This window comes from Psittacula echo (assembly GCF_963264785.1).
Source record: "Psittacula echo genome assembly, chromosome: 2".
Lineage (NCBI taxonomy): Eukaryota > Metazoa > Chordata > Aves > Psittaciformes > Psittacidae > Psittacula > Psittacula echo.
Window position 1 is genome coordinate 85264537 of NC_137737.1, and position 23276 is coordinate 85287812.

Genomic DNA, 23276 nt, shown 5'->3' on the forward strand with positions numbered 1-23276 from the left:
GTAAAACAGAGACATGCCATCAACTATTTTACCACATTTGCACTGGACATTGCTATAATGTGGTCTAAAGTTGATGTTAGCTTTTCTTAAACAGAAAACTGCTAACAAATGCTTATTCTTTCTAATTGATTTTGGGGTAGTCCCTTTAAAAACATACAGCTTAAATGCAGACTTTTTACTTGCGATCAAATCCTTCTAGCTTTCAGGACTCTGCTGTTGCTTAATTTTCTCTGTGGTATCACCTGAAAGAAGTCCATGCTGCAAATTCTCAGTGGTTCAGAGATATGAAAGAGAAACTAGAGCAATCTGCACTCTAAGGATCTGACAGGATCAAAAAGATGTGGATCTTATCTTACATGTTTTCATAAGCCCATTTATCTTTCTGCTGCAAGTATGTAGCCCACAGCAATTGTGTAAGGATCATGAGAGGAAAAACTAATGATTCTACCCTCCTCAGACAGAAGAAATCTTTTCTTCTTATTTCACTTAAATAGCAGAACAAAATGGTAAACTGACTGCATCTATATCATGTCTGTGCCTCCTCAAAATACAGCCAATTTATTTACATGTAAAATCTAAACCAGGTAACTAGTGACAAAAGGATACATGGCAAACAATTAACGTCACTGCTAGCAGAACATATCCAACTATAGTTGTAATCAGGCCTTCGAAGTGAGATGCTTGAACCTGGAGGGTAGGGAAAAAAAGGGAACATTTAGCAGTTTCTTAAGAGATTACACCTACTTCTTATGTAATTAAGATAAATCCCAAATCTCAACTCTTAGAATCATAGAATCATAGAATAGTTAGGGTTGGAAAGGACCTTAAGATCATCTAGTCCCAACCCCCCTGCCATGGGCAGGGACACCCCACACTAAACCATGTCACCCAAGGCCTCATCCAATCTGGCCTTGAACGCCGCCAAGGATGGAGCATTCACAGTCTCCCTGAGCAACCCATTCCAGTGCCTCACCACCCTCTCAGTAAAGAATTTCTTCCTTATATCTAATCTAAACTTCCCCTGTTTAAGTTTTAACCCATTACCCCTTGTCCTGTCACTACAGTCCCTGATGAATAGTCCATCCCCAGCATCCTTGTAGGCCCCCTTCAGACACTGGAAGGCTGCTATGAGGTCTCCACACAGCCTTCTCTTCTCCAGGCTGAACAGCCCCAACTTTCTCAGCCTATCTTCATACGGGAGGTGCTCCAGTCCCCTGATCATCCCCGTGGCCCTCCTCTGGACTTGTTCCAGCAGTTCCATGTCCTTTTTATGTTGAGGACACCAGAACTGCACACAATACTCCAAGTGAGGTCTCACAAGAGCAGAGTAGAGAGGCAAGATCACCTCCTTCGACCGGCTGGTCACGCTCCTTTTGATGCAGCCCAGGATACCAGGAAGAATGCCATTTTTCTTTAGTTCTAACACATTTTAATAATCTACTACTTTTTTTTGGTATCACCAAAAATAGAAAATGTTTGTATTTTCTGGAAGTGCCTGACAACTACTTTCTTCAAACATGAAACAACCTCTATATATGAAACTAAGTGTCACTTTATGACACTAGCTTTAGCTACCTAGTATCATCAACTATGAAAATTACTCAGTACACAGATTAAAAATATACACGAAAGACTCTTAAACCCCCTTCAAAACACATGCAGTTTTTTTGTAAAAGGAAACATCACTTGGAATGTATATAATGGAGGAAGTGGGAAAGAGTGAGAGAACATTTTTAATCACAGATTAAAAAACATATGAGGAGAAAAAATGAGACACACTCCAGGTGACTTTTGCAATCACAAATGTAAGTGGAAGGATGCTGTAAAAATATTGTGACTAAATAAACAGTGGCAGGTTTTTTTCCATTTTGACACTATAAACCAGTACTTACATATTCTTCAAAGCCGAGGCCAACAATGGAGAAGTGACCAATATGGTATGGACAAAACGCTGTATAATACAAGTGGAAAGAAAGCGGAAAAAAGACCATGAAACAGAGCCTTATTTACAGGATGTGTATTGTAACATGGTAATTATTCTATTTCTCATCAATTTTGGGAAAACTACTGAAAAAAAATTACTTTCTGTGCAAGTATTTGGAAGTATTATATTTCTATAATTTTAGAAAACACAATCAGATCAGAATTCACACTGTAAGACTATAAACAATACAAAACTACATAGAAAAAGATGACAGTCTTTTAGGTTTTTATTCATCTTGCTGTGTGTAAATTAATTCAATTTCTCAGTCTTATGTACTAGGCTGGTATGGGTCTCACAGACTGCTTTGTGAGACTAGTGAGACTGTTCTCACTAGGAACCTGCTTTGTATATTTACACTTTCCCATGCATTAAAAGCCTTAAGTAGCCATTTAGGGTCAGATGGGACTTGATTTAGCAAGGTTTCAGTTTTAGTGCTTTAATTCTTAAGAATACTGTGAAACATGTGAGCCCTGCAGAAATATGCAAAGGGAAGAGAAGATGATGAGGAAAAAGGCAATGATCCAGTGAAGGGATGAAGAGCAATTGAGAAGACTTTACTGTGAATTAACATACTAAGGACAGTCATCATCCCTGAGAGCTCACTCCTGCCAATTTGGAGGTCTCAGGAGGAACGAATAAAAAACTCACAGCACTTTCCCCATTTTTGGACACCTGTGTATTTACAACAGGATCAAGTAGTTCTTTTATCTTGCTTTGTGGTCTTCTAACCAAGCCACGGAGGACTACAGAATACAACATCGCTTTCCTACACAAGTAGGAGTCAGTAATGAAGTAAAGGGCTGCAGTAACTGCAAGCTTTTATTTTCACCTATATTGCCTTCACTGTATCATGATAATCATGATAATCAACTCTGGGCACTACTGTAGACTAAACACACCCTCAAATGAAAAGCCTGATGATATTCTCTTGTCTCCTAGTTTCCTGATACATCTAAAAACCAAAACAACCCAAACCCTAGGAAAAAGACTGCAGAGGACATGTATTACCCCAGCCACTTTTCAGAAAGTGTTAATTTATGCCCCTTTCAGAGGAATCAACAGTTACCAGAAACAACAAATAGATAAAGGGAGGACTTGAGCTCTCTTCCTGCCCCATAAGAACAAGAAAAAGTGAGGAGGGGAAAAAAAATAAAAAAAATAAAAAAATCAGACTCCTTCAGACATCGGACTCATTTTATCTTTTTGACAGTGTTTTATGAGATTATAGTGCACAATTTATAATGTTTTTTAAGTAACTTTCTTTAAATCTGAATTTCTAATAGATTGCTTTTAATGAAAAGCGTGAAGAAGTACAAACTCCTCTGAGCACTAAAGTGAGCTACAAAAAATGTGAATTAAGTCCAATTTAATTAACTTGTCCAAGAGAACATTACAGGAGAATTTCTGGACTGGCAATTAAGGTTTCAAATGCTTTCCTTCCATCTTATCTTCTAGAAGATACCTCCTACGACATCTAAACGCACCAGGACCATAAATAAATTAAGAGATTTGGCAGTTGTAAATTAGGCAGTATTACTTAATAGGAAAGATACTAAAAATAGGCTTGAGAGGCACATATTCGATTTCCAGATCTCCTGCTTGCTTGCTTGGGAAAGTTGTTCCCCTTCTCTACTTGTTAGTTTCCCATTTGTTAAAGCACACATTGTTGCTGAAAACACGTCTATATGACAACTTCATTAATTATTCTTGTTACTAATTTAATTTAAAACAAGAATGTAGAAATTTCATAGCTATTATCTACTTCTTAAAAAAGCCTGAATTTTTTTTAGTAGCTAAAAACCTAATTAACTTGTGAGAACTACAGATTAAAATAGACTAAGTATCAGAAATAATTCTAGCATTTTCCAATTCTAATTAGAACAGTTACAGTTTCTTGTGAATTAAATATATATATTTCTTTTTATTTTCTTGATCAGCTGATTCATTTAAATAACTAGATGCTCAAATCACTGGTTCAGTACATCAGCTTTACTCTGCTTATTTCTTATCTACAGTATGACTTCAGTTTTTAAAGTTCGAACTTTTCTGCCAAGAAAGACCACTGAAAAAAAAATGCAACATTATCAATGTATAAAATGCTCCATCTTGCCATGACTATGCTATTGCTTCTACACACGGTTCTGTCAAATTAACAACACTAACAAGGCTCAAGCACCATAATCCAAAAGCTTCTGTGGCGGAACAGGTTAAATTGAGGCACAGTGAAGAGCTGTTATTCCCTCAGGTTACTCAACATGTGTAAGGTACCAATAAAAAAGTATTTCTAAATTTGTTACCTCCCTTTCTCCAGTAAAACCATAGTGGAAATGCAAATTTACCCTACATATCAGCAGTAAATATGAAACAGGAATTCCAGAAATTTTCAAGGGGGAACTTGCTGCTATGTACAAGGCATATTATCCTAAGGCAGGTATATTATCCTTTTAGGGTTCAAATGATTGAGAAATATACACCTATGGTTTGGGGATTTATATACATACACATATGTGTCTCTGGGAAGGAGAAAGAAAAATAAAGTAAAATACACGACTGATTAGAATTTACTATTTTCTAAAATTAATCCAGCTTGTATGAACTAAGGAAAGTTGTTCCATAGTAATTTTTGACACAAAATGGAAATACATTTGACAGCTCTATAGAGTCAGCTACATTCTTACACACCCTGCTACCTCCAAGTTTGAGCTGCAAAAAACGAATTCTTGATGGAAAAATGGATTTAACTATATCTAGCAAAAACTGTAAGGAGAAAAAAAAAAAAAAATCATGCCATTCCTAAAAGTACTTCACTTGCTCACTAAATTAAATTCCAGGAGTTTCCTCTTTTAATTTAATAGTATTCAAATATTATTTTCCATGCTTTGGTTAACATCATTAAGCTTTTGGTAGATTTCCTATTTTAAACCTATTCACTTAAAGGAATTAAAATGAGAAAACTAGAAGCAACAAAGATTTATTATTCATATTCCCAGCTTGTTTGTGGTTCCATTTTTAGATGTCACAACTTTATCTATTGTGAAAGAATAGCTTTAAAATTAACCTGCATTATTGCTACAGAGAAGGATCTTTATAAAAATCAGGAGCAAATGATACTTACCAAACACAAGTATGAACAATGTATTTAAAGATACCACCCAAAAAACATGCTCCTGCAAGGGGTATGGGAGAAAGAGGGAGGAAGATGACAGTTAGTATCAGTCATTTAAGTACACAACTTTACTTTTGTATCTAAACTTCTTTCAACTGCCTATTATTACCAGAAATTGCACATCACTTGTCAGAGCCAAGAAATTGCTCTAACACAAAGACCGAAACATGCAGGACAGATTATGAAAGCATCTGTTCACATTCATGGACATTTACCCAGATGAGAGTACTTACATTTGCTTTAATACTGTTATGTTTTTACAGTAAGCTTTTATTTTAAAATCTATATGAATAGTTCCACCCTCAAAAACAATTACATGAAATATATGTAATTGTTTTATAAATGAGAAAATGTTCATATTTTAAAAATATAATAAAATTGATAGTCATATAAATTAATAGTCAAGAAGGAAAAAATTTAGGAAGGAATAAAAAAAAACCAAACCAAATGAAGTCAATTTAAAATCTAGTTTATGGTAAAAATTCCTAGTGGTGGTTAGGGTGGTATTAGGACAAATCACAAAAGTCTGAATGAGGACACTATTTTAACCATAACAAGCAAAACTTGAGGCTACAACAGATATGTATTTTCAGTGTATGCAAGGGAGTACATGATCCAAAGCTACCTATGTCTTTTAAGAATCTCCACTTGTAAACTGCAAGAGGGTAGATTCAGATTGGATATTAGGAAGAAGTTCTTTACTGTGAGGGTGGTGAGGCACTGGCACAGGTTGCCCAGAGAAGCTGTGGCTGCCCCATCCCTGGCAGTGTTCAAGGCCAGGTTGGACAGGGCTTTGAGCAACCTAGTCTAGTGGAAGGTGTCCCCACCTATGGCAAGGGAGTTGGAACTGGATGATCTTTAAGGTCCTTTCCAACTCAAACCATTCTATGACTCTATTCTGAATATGTATTATATAAAAATAGGGATTTCAAAAAGAATGATGTAATTTTAAAAACTAGTTTAACTTAAAAAAAAAAAAAAAAAAAAAGCAAAAAGCCTTCTATAGAAATTTTTGAAATGCAGGATTTCACTTACTAAAAAAACTAGAGATCCGTCAAGTCCAAGCATCTGGAAAAATAAGAAAGTTGTTTTTTTTTTTTATTCATCAGGAAAACTAAGCAACACACATCTAAAATAAGTCTCATAGAAGCCTCTTTCACACCAACTTTTTTATGATCAATACAGGCAAAAGCTTTTTTTTTTTTTTTTTTTTTAATTGCTCAACCGAGAAAACCAGGACATAAATTCTTAAAGTAAGTTCTCATTCAACACAGTAAACTCAGTTGATCAAAGGCACTGATATACACGTGGAATATTTTAATACATATGTATTTATATGTTGCAGACCATACAGATAATCAATTTATAGGCTATTTCTCTCTAAGACTTTGAAGACTGACAAAGATTTCCTATGTTCAGAACATTTTAGTGATTGAACTGTTATTTAAACACACTTTTAAACAACATTAAAACACAAGAGCAACATTTCTTTTTTGCTTCCTAATTGCAAGGTATCAGTTCTTTTGCACTGAGAAAATGCAAAGGTTTGTATTTTCCCTTCAGTGTATAAAAGCAACTAGTAACAGGTAGATGTTGCTACACTGTGTAATTAAATTTAGAGCAGAAGTGGTCTACAGCTAGGGAAGACAGGTACCAAATTCCATCACACTGCACAGCTGTTATGGGAAGCATCCACAGAATAGGCAGAAGTAAAGCATCTATTAAAAAAAATAACAAAAATCTCTCCTTTCCCCTCCACTTTGTGGTTTTCTTACTATTTCAATACAGACACTTCTACTCCATGATTACTGCTGTGAAGAACCAGGATCAAGCTTATTTTTCTTTAACCAGGATTTTGCACTAAGTTACACATATTTCACAAAATAAACCAAGATGCAAGTATTTTCAAAAATTCAGAAAGCTTGCATACTATTTTCACAAGATGAAATAACAGAAAACTCTACCCTACTTCTGATACTAAATGCCAAGTAGATGGCTATTGCCTATGCCAGCACGTAGGATGGGAAATGGTTATGAAGCCAATTTATATTCCTGGAGAGGCATCAAAGTATTTTCAATTAAGAGTACATCAACATTTCTCAGCACATAAACTGGGTTCGGAAAGATAATGCTTTCATTTTGAGATCTGCAGCAGAATGGTTCAGTAAACCTGAATTTATGTACGCCCTTTTTCACTGAAAATCTTTCAAAACAAAGATTTTTCACTAGATACAAAACAAAGTTGAAGACCTGTCCCTTATGATGAAAAATTTATTTCTACTACACGGCAACCAGGGCAACAATGGTATCACAGCCTGGGAACACAATGACTAGTTTTACAACTGTCTGCCACAGGCACCAGTAAATGACGCTGGTAAATCCCATGAACCTGCCCTATCTACCTTCACGTAGATTTTGCTGCATGTGGTGAACTTTGAACTCAAATGTTGGCTACCTCTAAACCAGCTACAAAAAACCAGTTCTTGAGTCTCTACACTACTCTATGATTACAGTGTACATGATTTCACGCTTTAATTAAGGGATTTATGACCCATAAACAAAACAGATGCAATGTTATATTAAAATGCTCCATAATGTTTTAAGAAATACATTTGTCTTTTGCAAATACATAAAGTAAATTTCTTTAGTTTAATGCTTTCATGAATACACAGATTAATCAGGAATCTACATACAAGACAACACCTATGTGCTCCTAATCTGCCCTAACATCCTCAATGCAAGCCGCAATTCATTTCTAAACCTGACCAAGTTGAAAATTTCAGAAAAGTCTGTGCTTAAAATAAGTCTTGCTTTAAGCTGCTGCAGTATTTCAAATCAAAGAAATGCCTTTTGGATAGTTAACAAGTAGCATAATAATATTTGGCTTTTAAATACAATGAACTTCACATCACTAAAGCCTCTTGCTGATAGTTTTCACACTACACAATGGTATCAACATTTACCCCAAATGGATTTTCACACAGCAATACTACAAATAATTTCAAGTATGGGTCTTGATTATTCAATTCAAGAAAATGATTCTTACTCACTCGCTCCCAAGTAAGCTCTTCTGCTGCTCGATCCCATTCCAAAGCATTCCAGTTCATGTCATCTGAGGAAACAATGGCCATTTTTGCAGCTGTTAGACTCACCCAAAATAAGATGCAACCGCTCCATGCTATGTTTTAAATGAACAAAAAGACTTAAGTGCATAACATTCAACTTTTAACTGCTGACAGCTTTTCCGCAAACAAATGATTCAGCACTCAAAAAGAAAGATATGAATTTTACAAAAACAAGGGTTAATAATAAAGTTGAAGTGGGAATTTTCACAGCTTCCTTGAATTATGACAGTTCTGTTTTCAATGGTTTCACTTGTATTTACAAAGAACTAGAACATTACTGTTTTGAGTCACCTGTTACCTTGTGCTCCATTGTTTGCATCTGCTGCATCTTCGACTACAGCATCTTCTTCATCTTCATTATCCTCCTCTTCTTCATCTACTTGTTCTTCTTGAATTTCAGGGTTCTCACCTACAACTGCATTCTCAGCAGCTGGGTTAGCAGGTTGATCCAGCACAGCATTTTCAACGCCTCCATTGACAACAGCCTGAGCCTGCAGAAACAGGATTTAGTATTCAGTTAAATTGATTAACCTCACTCCATACATTTATTCTGTGTATAGAAAAAACTAAGTCTTTTTTCAGGCAAACATTAAATTTGGGACCACTAAACCTTTTAAAAGGGCAAGAGAAACATTCAGACTTCTTCACAGAAAGCTGAGATTGGAAAGAGCCTTTAGGGATCATCTAAGTCAACCCAACACAAAGAATGATCAGCTACAGCAGGTTGGTTGGTTCTGTTTGCAGTTGACTTCTGACTATTTCCAGGGATGGAGATTTTACAACCTCCCCCAGCAACCTGTTTCAGTAGTTGATCACATTTACAGGAAAGGAATAAAATCCATCAAAACCCCAATCAAGAAATAAAACCCAAACAAATGAAAAAAAACCCCAAACCAGTATCCAGATTGTTCTGGTTGGTTGGTTTTGTTTGTTTGAGGGCTGTTTGTTTCTTTGCTTGCTTAGGGCTTTTTTGGTCTAAACGAAATTTCCTGTGTTTTGATTTGAGCTTACTGTCTGTTGTCCTGTCACTCAATTCTACCAAGAAGATGTTGGCTCTGTCTTCTTTACATCTTCCAATCAGGCATTTATACACACTGGGAAAGTCTACCCTGGCCCTTTTCATCTCCAGGGTGAACTGTTACAGCTCTCACAGCCTCTCATAGCATGTCAGATGCTCCAGTCCTTCAACTACTTTTGTTGGCACTTCACAGCATGCACTCCACTATGTGTCTTGCACAAGGGCGAGCCTAAAACTAGATACAGCATTCCAGATGTGATATCACCAGTGCTCAATACAGGGGAGCTCTCTTGATCTTATGAAAGCTATCATTACACTAGAAAGACGGTAATTCTAGAACAACCCAAGCCAGTCATCAAGCTGAGGATCTCCATCTCTGTCTTTAAAAAACCTGACATTTATTACAAAAGAAAAAACTCTAATTATTTCCTCCCTATGCACATGTTGCCTATCTCTGCTGCTGCCCAAGAGGGTCCTGTAAGCAGTAAAGGGGTGTTGCGTGTGTGTTGGAAGACTGGGGGAGGGCAGAGAAGCTCCAACTTCAGAAGTTCCAGCAACACCTCCAACTACTTTGAAAACAATGAATTGTTACCTTTATAACTACAGAAATACATATAAAAAAAAAAAAAGAAAAGCAAGCTGCATCTTCCCTGATTGTGGCTGACAGCTCAGCTTTACAAAATTATCTTAAAAAGTATAAAGATACAGACATAAGAACGTAAAAACATTACAGCTGCTTTACAAAAAACATATTATAACATCCATTAAAATTTTACAGAATTTCAAAAACATAACAGTGATATCACCAAGTTTATACAGGAACACAGGTTCAACTTCTACTAATGTACAAAGATACCCTGCAGTAAAATATCATTACTGTTGGGTTCTGAGAATTGATTTATTCACAACAGCACTTAACTACTGAGCAGTTAAGTTTTACCTCATTTTGTTGACCAACACCATTGAGTGGTTGTTGCTGATTTTGTTCCAACCACTGTGGTGCTCCTCCATGGACAATCTGTTCACGTAACCAAACAAGGCTGATGAATGCACACAGAGTGCACGTTACCACAAAACAGCCCTGCAAACAGTCAGCCAGCAAGTTCTCCCTGTTAAAGAAAGAAAAAAATCCCAAACCAAAACATTAATGACAAATATATTTTGCTAATTTAGTAAATTTAGTCATTGTAACTACCAGAAATATAACCTCCTAGTCCAAATCAACAAATAAACTGGTATTTGTGCAAAAAAGCTTTATTTCTTTATATGTCCAGGTAAAGAAAGGATCTAGACGTAATTTTTAATTGATTTTGAGAAATCTGTGCAAAGCAAGTTTCTTTTAGGAAGGCTGGATGTACCTGCATATAAATGGTTTTAATGCCAAGATTTGGAACAGATTTTATTTCCCTCTGGTTTGGTTTGTGAAATTACTGTTTAAACATAAATACTCCTGCAAAACAGGATTTGACTCAATATGAAGAAAAGCTTGAAGAGTAGTTCAGGAAAAACAATCTTCAAGAATAGCAAAGGAAATACAATAGTTGCTAAGTAAATGCTACAGTAAAAGGTCTGTTTAAATGGCTAGATGCACAATATCCAGTCCACTGAAACATCTCACCTGCTGAGCTACCCTAACCAAAAGAATGGAACTGCAGGGTTTGTCTTCCACAGCTCTATTTCAGGTAGTCTTTACCCCATATATTATCTCTATACTTTAAAAATCCTCATTTATCAAGACATACATAACTGTAAAGCAGCAGTAAAATAAAATGCACTTAGCCAATTGAAACTAGGGTTTCATGCAATGCAAAAGGTACTTAAATTGGCTTAATCAACTCTCATCCCTAATTCCAGGTACCCCCTCCCACTTGTTTCCATCCTTGCACTACACTCCTTGACCACAGTGGATTTGCTTAGGGAACTAACTACAGTGGATTTGCTTACGGAACTAACTACAGTATGTTCTTTAAAATATGCCACCACAGCATTCTGCCACCCCTAGAGAAGTATTAGTCTAGCTCTCAATGCAGCCACACAAACACTTGCCCCTGCACAGCAGAGTGAATACCACAGGGACAAGATGTCTAAAATGAAAAGATGATGCAAGACGCTATTGTCATTGACTCTATCAAAGAAATATGTGTCAAAGCACAGCTTCACATGCCATTAAAACCTGACACTAGAGTCCTTTATTTTCTCCCTAGACTGTAAAAAATACACAAGAGGTGCTCTAGGTTCAGCTGTTTCAGATTCTTCTCAAAAATCTACAGTTACTGGGAGATAATAGGAAAAACACTTACTAATCTCAAGCTAGCATCTCTCTTTATTAATAAAAAGCAAACATAACATCACCTGATGTCTCAAATCAAATAGTCCAAGTGAGATGACTCAGCTGAACCACACAGGACATTCACTCACAATTTACTATATTCTACTCAGTTTCAGTTTCTCATGTTCAAGATAATAAAAAAAAGTAAGAACCAGCCTGAAACTTTATGTTGGCATTTATTGTTTTAAGTCAAACTGATTTATAAAAAGACAAAGATAGACAATATTCAATAGCATATGGTGACTGAATCATTCAAAAGTAAGTGTCAGGTAGAAGGAAACTGAGATGGAAAAAAAATTTAAAAAATGTCTATCACGTAAGAGACCCAGGATGGATAAAAGTAAAAATGTAACAAAGTAAACAGAATGTGACATCAATATTATTAGCAATATATATTAATATCCTACTATATGGCATCTGAGTCACACTGTAGGAAAATAATTTTTTTGTTAACTATTAAGTATAATTTTGCAGTGTAAGTTTTCTTGGCTTCAAATACAAATCTTCATTACCTAGGGCCCATTTTGTAAAATCAGCTTTCCATCTCCAAAGATCCTGCATTACAGAACTTCAAAGTAAAATGATTTCTACTGTAATATTTTGGCTACATATCTCGTTTTGCAAGCTAGCCGCATAAGATGATGGAAGATAATAAGCACAACTGGAAGAAAGGGGTGTGACGTTCCAAAGCAACCATTTTCACAATAATCTGACTGGAAAAGTTATTTGTATCAAACTGTTTAAGTACTTACGTTGATAGAATATCTAATGGCAGCGTCAGTAGTGAGCTCACAGAGCCAGTAAACAAGCACTTGTAGATACGACCTGCATGTACAAACAGAAGCATGGTATAAATTAGATTTTGGTTACAGCTGCACTTGGAAAAGATCATAGGTGCCCTCTATTCACCTGGTGTTCTAACTAAATTTATTAGTGTGTTTTCCCTCTAGATTTGAATGAAATCAACACATAGTGCTCTTTGGCAAATAGCAAATATTCCTTTTAGCCATTTTTCTGCTGCTGCTTCTGCTGCTCGCATATGCAATTCCATTCATACTTTACTCATGATAATTTAAATAGTTCTGTTACACATCTCCACACTTTTAACTGCTACACAATTATATGAAACACTTGTACAACCATTCTCTTCATCTATATATTCTTTTTCTAAATGGCAGCCGAATCACTCCAGAAAAATGCATTTGTGTGCCATATATAGGTGTGTAAAAAGTGATTTCTGAAGTTTGAGATAAAGAAAGCACTTCAGACAACCCAACTCCCACTCTAGCATTTCCTACGGCCTTAATGTACACATAAATTTTACTCAGGGTGTACATCTCTTTATTACCCCATGTACTGTATAGGTACCTTGGGTATTTCACTGTAGGAACCATGAGCTAAATAGAATTATCACAGAGAATAAACCCACTTTTGATTAAATTGGCCCAATTAATCCTACTCCTCTGAACAGACCATAATTTTGTATAACCGGCTTGCTCATGCACTAATGCAAATACACTTTGTGTTAACATAACAGCAACAGCATATCATAACCTGCTGGGATTAGGCTGAGGGTATGCACAGATGGATAAATTCCTTTTACTCAACCATATAAGGCATGCACACAATAAAGGAGTGAAATTACCAAAAAAGAACGTAGAATTTATCCTAAATGGGATAAGTGCATGATGAGCAAGTCAATCTGGAAGACAAATTTGTTCAACCATACATCTCATCTGGTACATTTGACAAGTTTTTTATGCTGCACCTTCTTCTTCCAGATATAATGAAAAGAATATTCCTTATGAAGCCAGTCTAACAAAATCATGTGAACCATATGTGAGAAACAGGGAAGGCAAAAGATTACATTAAAAAGTATTTAAGTATTACAGAAAATGAAAGATTATATTACAGGCATTTGAAGTAAGAAGACAAGAATTATACAAAATCAATCCAAGGCAGATACTGACAAATTTCAGAAGTAAATGGATTTTTCAAGGTTTGTTAGACTGAATGACTCTATCACGCTGGATATCATACTGTGCAAATATGTTACCCTTCACAGTATATTAATTCTTAAAGGAATCCATAAACATGGGTACATGCGCAACGTTAGAGACAGAAATTGAGACAAAGTAAAAAAAGCCTTCACAAAACAAAATGGTCACTTGTAAATCAAAATCATAGGTAAGTTATATTGGTTTATTAAACAAGTATTAAACCCCCAAAATGACATTTGTAAAAAAAACCAAACCAAAACAAAAAACCTCCAACTTTTATATAACAATGATGTAGGTGGTGACTTCTGGTAACACTTCAGTGTTACTGAAGAGCCAGCATCAGGCTTTCAGACTGTTATGAAACGTAACTACCTTAATTAAGCTACTGAATATGATTTCGCTGTCCTTCAGAAGTTTTAGAAAGAAAAATGCACAACATTTGCATTTTGAAAGACAGTGCTAGAAAATCAAGACTCATCTAAAAACCTAAGGAAGAATTTTCAAATCTTTTTTAGTGCTAATTCAATTTGTAGATCTTGTTTTCTCAATGCCTAGAAAAGTTTTTTCTTGCACAGGAAGGACAGGCAGCAGAAACAGGGTCACTTTTTCATAGCTGCTGCCAGCATTGTGCTATTCCCAAACTAATCCAGTGCCAGCTACAAATAAAAGCACAGAACATATTGAGAAACTGTCTAGGGAGAAGCATTTACTGGCTCAGTGCTATTTTGATCAAGGGGTAATTACTGTTTGGAAAGATGCACTTCCAATCATTTCCTTCACTGAACACTATATCCCTTTTACTTCTTTTCATCTTCTCTATATTCTTAGCTTGTTGAAACATCAATAGCTCTCTCTCCATTTGTTTTTGAAAAGTAAATTTCAAACTGGATACTACAGTAATTTAAACATGTGTGCTCTTTTTCTACTGAATGCCTTTAGTACTCATAGTTCTTTATTTCAGTTTTTTTTTAAGAGGAGCTTTACTAATCAATTTATGTATGACTGTAAACGGATTTTGGGTTTCATACTAAAAAGTAAAAATAAACATTGAACTTTGATTTACAGATAGTTGGAAAAACCAGGACAATTCTTCTATCCTATTAAATGGTATAAAATAAAAGCTTCCATGAAATAAGATAATTGAAAAGAGGCATTTTATTGGAATAAGAAGTTTAAAAGCCCTTTTATCCATTTCTTCTATTTCTTAACACCTTATTGCATTGCACTAATGGCATAAGTCAAGTAGCTAGAACCTCCAAGCAATAAATAAGTGAAATAATGTCTTCAAACTTAGGATTTATTATGTTTTTTTTAATAAACCAACAATGGTCTCACAAAACTTTGCTGCAGGAAGTGGTGGATTTTCCTGCCTGTAAGACTATTACAGCACAAAAAATTAATACTTACATGCAGTAAGAGGTACTACTCCCAACCATGCAAAGGCCACGAGTGTATAATGAAACCAGTATCGTATTGCTGTGCCAATACTTGTAACCAGTCCAGCAAAGATGTCTTGGATTGGAAGCCGTGAAGGCATATCTGGGGAATAAACTGTGTAGAAAAGGCACTTATGAAACAGTTCTTCCTTTAAAAAAGCATTTATGTAAAATTCCTGCCACTTACAAAATGCTCGTATTTGGCAAACATTTACTAGAAGAATAAGCACATTTTATAGATTCCCAAGAGATGACCCCAAACAAACAACAGAAAAAACTTCACATGACACATTTGTTACATTGTGTACTGAGTGGAATGAGAAAATTAATAAACTCCATGCTAGTTTTTGACTTAGAGAGGTTTTCTTAATAGCTTTATCAACTGTAAACTGATTATTTCAAAATAAGCTCAAGACTGCAAGAAAAAGCAGATTCTAAATTCAGCAGCCCTCCTACTCAGCAGTACCTCAAAGATATCCCTGTCTTGTTATTCATAAACTTAGTTTAAGTAAAGAGTACAAGGAACAAGAACAATTAGCAGTTTTGTATACTGACAATCTGTTTGCGTTAGATAACTTAGATTCCCACTTGCTATCCAACAGCAGAAAACTAAGGAAAAAAAAAAAAAAAGGGCAAAATGAGAGCATCTCACAGACAGGAAAACACAAGGGAACTGATTGAGTATTTACAGACCTTGAAATTTACATAGAATCCCTTTTACTTTCAATAGATATCTACTTCATACCATGCAAAACTTCTTTAAAGGTCACTCCTATTACAGAACACAATGCAAATCTCTCAGCCACTACAGACATTTTCATAATAGTACATTTTCACAACTTTTAAATTCAACACCTATATATTACATAAACCTGTCCTTACTCAAAAGCCAAGAAAAACAGTGACAGAGCTTCTTCTTTTGCAAACAATTAGAAAACGTTTATCTCTAATGATTTCATTACATTTCTTTAGCTTCTACACATTTACATGGACACCAAGAAGTGGTAATACACAGTGTCAATCACAGATTTGAATAAAGAAGATAAACTACAGTTAGGAGTTGCACAAAGACATTGCTGCCTGGATATTTAAGTTATGTTGAAAACAGCTGAGCTTGAAGACTTTCACACATTTAATTAATGGACTATTTTTCAAAAAAAATCACATGCTTGTAACTACATAAAGAAATGTAAGTTTTATAAGAATGACTAGAGAAAAGTTTTCCTTCCCTCTCATGGACAACCCTTTGAAAAGTCTGAGAAATACTGCTTCATACAATTCACTTGCATCCCCTCATTTTCTCTAATGAACATCTTTGCTACGTGTACCTACACTCCTAATCATTCTTTTACTAATCTCAGAGAGGAAGCTTCCACAGGAAAAAAAAACCTCTCTTTTCTCTCCAGGGACATTTCCCATAGTTTCTGTATTGTAAAAAAACCCCTCAAGAACATAGAAAAGTAGTATCAATGGGCATAAATAGTCAAAGAATGTGGAGAGATTGGTGCATTTCAACATGTGGATTATATTTGACACAAATTAACAACAAAACAGTAACCATAAGGCAAATAGTAACTTGTTTTAAATTTCAAAGGTTCTTAGTTGTCAGGTATCTGGCAAGGAACTGGAATTCATAAAAAGAGGACTACAAACATAGCACTAGGGAAGCACAGCTGTGAAAACATAAAGCAGTAAATCAAAAGCAGGACAGAAACGTGTTTTGACACTATCTACCAACTTACAATTTTCTTATTACAAAAAACAGATTTAGTATACAATTTGACAGCATTATAGAAAATGCCAGCTGAAACAAAACTGTACTCAGCAGACACTCAAGAAGCTTATTTTTTTCATTTTACAAAAATGCATTTTAGTCAACACTTTGGAACTTTAACAGAGCCTACAAGGAAAACATTAACTTTGCATTAATCATTTATCTGTTAAGGAGAAGCTGGGAGGGTTTAAAGTTTGGGGGGTTTTTTGTTTTGTTTTTTTTTTTTTTGGTTTTTTTTTAGAAAAATGCGTATTTCAGGAATTACTCAACACTTACACAGGGGATTGTAGAAAATGGATGCCCATCTCAACTCAGGAAAGCTGAAGTGGTTGTAAATGTTAGCACCTCTACATACTCACTTTTCTAAGGCTTTAGGATTACAACTGAGCATTCAAATAAATGCACAGCACATCGACTACTCAGGGAAGACAAGCTACATCCCCCAAATTTTAACAACTTGGTGACTTTTGATAATTTCAGGAGTTGAGAGTGGGGCAGGGGAAGACTGATGATTTTCTTCTGTCACAGCGCAAAATATACAAAGCTTCTACCACTAGAAGCTTTATACCATGATGATAAGATAAAGCCCTTCTATGTCATGCAACATTTGGTGGGTGAAATGCAAAAATTCCTAGGAGAACAGGAACGCCCCTAGTGTGCAAGCATAATGCAGCATTGAAGCTTGCTGCCAGTGATTTTCACAGCTAATCCTCCTACTTGTGTCTGTCATCTACTGACATTTTCTCCACATTCCACCTCTTTATACACTCTCCACCACCACTGTGAGGCCTGAGACTTTGACCTGTCACCACAATATACATCCTCTTCATTACCTTTCACACACTTGTTCTCCTCATCCTTCCTTCATCCCTTAATTCCCATCTCAGTAATCTTTCCTAATTCAGTTTGAGAAAAAAATTTCCTGTATTATTTACCACAGTTTGTCTAAATAAAAGTCTCTCTACTAAAGTCCAATTAAAGGAATAGCTTTTTTCTATTATAGCAAGAAATTCAAACAGACTTTGGTTGAGCATAAGTGAGCTTTGATAGCTTTAGTTGTCCAGGTCACGGTCTAGAAAGCTTTTTGGATACTCGGGTCACACCTGCAGAGTGTAACAGCTATTTTACTTATGAATACTAGGTTTGAGTGGTTGTTTTCTGGGGGTGGGCTTTTGTTCAACCCAACTTCCCCCCCATTAAGCCTAAGATTTTCATGAACACAAATATTAATTTTGTTTATCTAAACCAGAGAGTTTAAGACAAAAAACTGTTGTTACACTGATACAAATAAGGTAGGAAAACCTCAAGGCTGTATTTAGAAACATTTCTTTGCCTACAAAAAATAAGGAAGAATGTAGACAATGATGATACGTAGTTTTCAAGGAAACAGTCTGAAAACAGACTTCAGCTGACAAAAAAAAAAATCCAGAACAGGAAAGTGGAAAAAATGCCCCCAAAGTGATACCTTTAAGTTTATTACAGGAAGCTTTCTCATCATTCCCATTTCCTCAGAGGCTATTCAGTAAAAGTATCACACAACTGTACTTCAGCAAACACAACAGGGACAATCTGCTCAACTTGAATACTCTAACTCATAGCAAGCTTACAAAGAAATAAAACAAACTAACTTTCAATTTACCCTCTCACAATTTCCCTTGCAAGGAGATATGAGAGGCATTTAGTCATGGCATGGGCAGTACAGAAACAAACTCTTATCAGAGCAGTATCTGAACAATAATAGGGGCTTTCTGAATACCCGAATGTTCTGTTATGATAACACAATGATAATTATAAATATTAGTAAATATGAATAGTTTCATACTTCACTTATGTTGCTTGTATTAAAAAAAAAAAAAAAAAAAAGGAAAAAAGGAGAAAAGAAGCAGCAACACCAGGAGCACAGCACCTTCTGTAGTTACAAATGCCAGCTGCACAACAGAAAAAAATGACCGATACAGAGAGACCACCAGGCTCTTTCCAGTTCTGAAATTCTCTTGCTCCTCTTTCCTGTCCCACATCTGCAACAGAATCCCTGTAAAAGCCCACCTCTGCAATGAATCATCAGCAATGTGCAACTGGTCCCAAAGCAACTGTCCAAGACTTTGCTTGTCTAATAAGGGCTGAGGACAACGGAGCTGCAGAAAGAAACTAGAAAAGCAACAGCCTTCTGACATGTATAAATACCCCCTACCACTACTTATTATGAAGTTTTAAATTTTTAAAATAGCCTTATTTTTCTCTACAGCTGCCACAATGCAACTGCATCCTGTTTTATGTCTCACTCTTTTCCCATCCAAGTCTATCTATTTACTTGTCCATAACCTGAATGGGTGCATACCTAGTGTCGAAGAAAGTAAAATATCTTTCTTTGATTAGGTAAAACAGTCATCTAGCCTGCTTCACAGAATCTCCGTACTTAACAGTCCTCTTACTCATGAATTTGCTATTTACTATTACACTTGCAAGCCATTTACATGCCACCTCCCTCATCCATGTGCACTGATCATGAAATAAGAATCATGGAATAGGTAGGGTTGGAAACAACGTTAAGATCACCTAGTTCCAACCCCCCTGCCATGGCAAGCACTGGTTTGGTAAAACAGGGGTTGTGAGTTACTCTTTATGTTGGATAAAATGATCTTCAAAAGACCCTTTCAACACAAACCATTCTATGTTTCTGTTTTACACTTCTGATACATATACAGACTTTGCTGCAGACTGCTAAGGTAAAAGGAGAAAAATGCCACCCCTTCTCATGCAAGCCATGGGGCTAACAAAACATATGACATGACACTAGAATGTATCTCACCTGCATGTTTACCCTACACCCTGGAGCTAGCAGCAGACATGTTGAATTCTGTGCCAGCATGTAGTATTTTCTTTCAGAAGTTTGTTTTTCCAAACTACAGTTTCTAGAAATGCTGAATCTATGGGCTACTGTGTTAAAAGTTTGTCAAAATGAACAGGTAAAAAAAAAATCAGCCAATTATATCTGTCAATAAAACCTTAATTACTTCAAATGGCAAGCCCAAGAAAATGGGTCACTCAGAATAATTGCATACTTTCCTACAGATAATTTTGTACAAAATTAAAGATCCGAACACTTGGAACTTAATGAAGTCTACAAACAACATGCAATTACTAACTGGTGTTTTTTGCACAAGTTTCTTAAAAATACAAATACATAATTCAATAATTTACAATTATGTCAGAGAGCTACTGATTTTTGTTTGCCCTTAAATCTATGGACTATGAACACTTTCACATTAAGCTAGATATGTTAGTCACATCCAAAATGCCTTAAAGATGATCAAAACAAGTATCAAGGCTTATGGCGTAATATTAAAAAAAAGAAAAAAAAAAAACAAAAAAACCCAAACAACAACCGTATTTAATGTGGAGAATCTCAGTATGCCATAGGATAGCTTAGGAGCCAAATCAATCCAAATGATCAAAGGAACAAACAGTTCCCAATCCAACAAACTTTCATATTAACTGTTACATGTGAACAAACGTGGCAAATAACAAGAAAGAGGAAGAACAGTAACAAAACAGGATTACAGCAACACAGTGAGGTCCAAATACGTGAAGCCTTGAACTAGTAACTATGCATGCATAAATCAAAAGTTTATTATAAAATAATTTAAAACTGAAGAGTAGCCTACCCATGTACCCTCCTTCTATTTAACAATCTTTGTATTAGCTATGCTTGTGACATCATAACGACCACTTAGGAAGCAGAGAAATGAACCCAAATCCCCAGCCCAAGATCAGGCTAGACCACCTCCATATTTGTGTTTTTGAAAGTATTTATGTTACTGTTACCTTCTACAGAAAAGAGAAGTTTTGAAAACTATCTTCTCTTGGGAAATAGTCTTTCACGGGTCAGTGCTTATGAACATTTAGTGTAGCATCAAGAAAAGTGCACCCGAGCACATGACAAAAGAAAGTGCATGTGTAGGGAGGAAAAGAATACATAGTAGCTGTCTCTTTAAAAACTCAGAAAGAAAACATCCAGGTTAAAAAGGAACAATCGCTTTCTAGAATAGCTGTATTAATTCGTAACTGGAGAAATGCAGAGAATGAATGTTTAAAACATAAATTTAGCTTCGAAGTGTGCATTTGAAAATAGAGTCATTAGCCTACATGACTAAACATTTTTACAGAATGGTGCTATTATTCAGAAGAAAAATCAGTTCCTTTGTACTCCTGCCCAGATGCAAGTTGAACCTTCTACTCTTTCCTTCCTCTACAAACAATAACTAACTTTGTAGCTCAGGTGCTAAAGAAGTCACAAGATGTTACAAAACTTAAAGAATATATGCCATAGGAATATTTTATGAATACTCCATATGCAAAAAGTTACGCTAGCAAAGGAGCATGACAAAATGAGCTAGGAAAAAAGCGTGACAGCAACAGCCTTAACAAGAAAACCAAGCTAAACTAAAAGAGGAGGTGCTGCTATTACTGCACTATTATTCTCTGCACTATTACTGCGTGTCTGTTGAAGCGCAGATTCTAATTATATACATGTGTTTATGCAACTACATCCTGTGGAGAATTGTATCTGAAAGTGCTTTAAACATGACACGGTTATAGACCAGATCCACCTTCATTCTGGATGACCAGCACATACATCAATCCTGTCTCTGCCTTATCATTTTCTCTCCAGCGCCAGTGACTCTTTCCCAGCTCCCACAAAGAGACCCAACTTCCAGACTGGACATCCACATTATAGTCCAAATAAAGAAGGATAAGAAACTAAGGCAACCATAACTGCACGAGTGCTGGGTGTGAGGGAAACAATGAAACAAGAAGTGCTGGGTAGGGAGGGCTGGAGGAATCTGTCCTAGATACCTGACATACGCTACTGTGTGCAGTCTGGCAGAAAAGGAAAAAAAAAAAAAACAAAAAACAAAATCAAACCACACTGTGCAATGTGAAAGCCAAGAAGAAAACATTATCAGCTGAGGGTGCTCAGCCTGGGGAGTGGCCAGTGTGTGACAGGAGGATAAGAAGACCTTTGCTAGAGGCTGAATGGGGAGGAAGCACTTTATTACATAGTGAAGAAAAAGGTTCACTTACTACCAATCTCAAGGCTCCTCTGACAAATGTTAACTTGTTAAAACCACAGTAATTCAATTATGTTTTCTCATATGTCCATAATCTGCAACTACATTACAAGCTGTGCTGCCAACAGCTGTGTCAGGCAAGGATTAAACTTCTGCAGGAACACTTCTGTTGATAAGGACAGTGAATAAGCTTTCTAGTGCAAATAGTAACACACATATGAAGTGCATTTCAATTAGAACTTCACGCCCTCTTTTTTTCCTCAAGACATGAATAGTGCAGATACTCAACAGTTTGGGTTTTTTTTTAAATACGTGTCTGTACCATGAAGAATTGAGCTCAGCAGCTGTAAAGAATAAATTGGCACAAATGGATTTAATGAGAAAAACAGGTACACAAGAACTACTTTACTTGTTCAACAGGCAGTAAGTTGGCAATACTAAATAACAAGCCTAGCCTGCCACCAAGCCAAATGACCTCATTTATTTCTACTACTATTGGTTACAATGTAATTAAGAATCCTCTGGGAACTACATAAAGACAGTCTCATTCACCCTAAGCTGCCTAACGTACTTAGTTGAATCTAACATAACAAGTGATGTAATACTGGACATTTACTATATTTTGACTGAAATACAAGTGGAGCATTCCTTTGCATTATGTGTCAAGATCATGTGAATTGAAACTGACAGAAGTCAGGTGGTAGTGTTGCAGATGGATAGTTTAAAGGTAACTAACAACTTGTTTTCAAATTCAAATTTTGCTGTGGTTTCACCCTAACATTCAGACTTTCAAACGCTCAAATTTATCAATGAAGCTGAAAACATGCCATATGCTGTAATACTGGCAACAAAAGAATGAGACTGAGGCAGTCAGAAAAGGTACAGAATAACACTTCTTTTATGGCTCATGTAAGATTATGAAAGAACCAGATTATCCATTATTTAAACAATTCACAGTCTGCAATAATATGCATAAGAACTGCAATTCAAACAAGAATGTACCTTAAAATACAAGTTTAGATCTACCATGCTGAGTGAAAAAGTAATCACTTCATATACAGTAAGAAAAAAATAACAAAAGAAATTCTGAAAAAAACAGAAGCAGTAAAACACTTACTTGGTGTGAAAGCAAATCTGTGCTTACATAATTCACAGTATTCTTTCCTGCTGTGTTTAAGCCACTGAACTAAGCTGCAATAAAAAGTGATCATATTAACACATGCTATTGCATCTCCCGCTTTACCCCTCCATTAAGAAAAACACAGTAATTCTGTTCTCAAACATAAATCAGACTATTTGTACTATCAAGCAGGACTTCAAACAGCATGCTTATTAAGTCCATTTAGGCCATCAACTAAGTTTCACAAAGTTA

General features: G+C 35.8%; 1 protein-coding gene across 5 annotated transcripts in view; it reads right to left on the bottom strand.

Moving 5' to 3' along the window:
• MARCHF6 (membrane associated ring-CH-type finger 6) overlaps positions 1-23276 on the bottom strand; it is a 46098-nt gene that overhangs the window by 17204 nt on the left and 5618 nt on the right. For 4 of the 5 annotated variants that reach the window (XM_080610136.1, XM_080610137.1, XM_080610135.1 and 1 more), the window contains exons 3-12: positions 23022-23095; positions 15030-15173; positions 12375-12447; positions 10234-10402; positions 8574-8766; positions 8201-8262; positions 6186-6218; positions 5100-5151; positions 1893-1951; positions 607-687 (exon numbers count right to left, since the gene is read on the bottom strand). In XM_080610136.1, the coding sequence (XP_080466262.1) occupies positions 607-687; positions 1893-1951; positions 5100-5151; positions 6186-6218; positions 8201-8262; positions 8574-8766; positions 10234-10402; positions 12375-12447; positions 15030-15173; positions 23022-23095 (940 nt within the window). The remainder of the gene's footprint in view (positions 1-606; positions 688-1892; positions 1952-5099; positions 5152-6185; positions 6219-8200; positions 8263-8573; positions 8767-10233; positions 10403-12374; positions 12448-15029; positions 15174-23021; positions 23096-23276) is intronic. The other variant, XM_080610138.1, reaches the window with a different exon arrangement.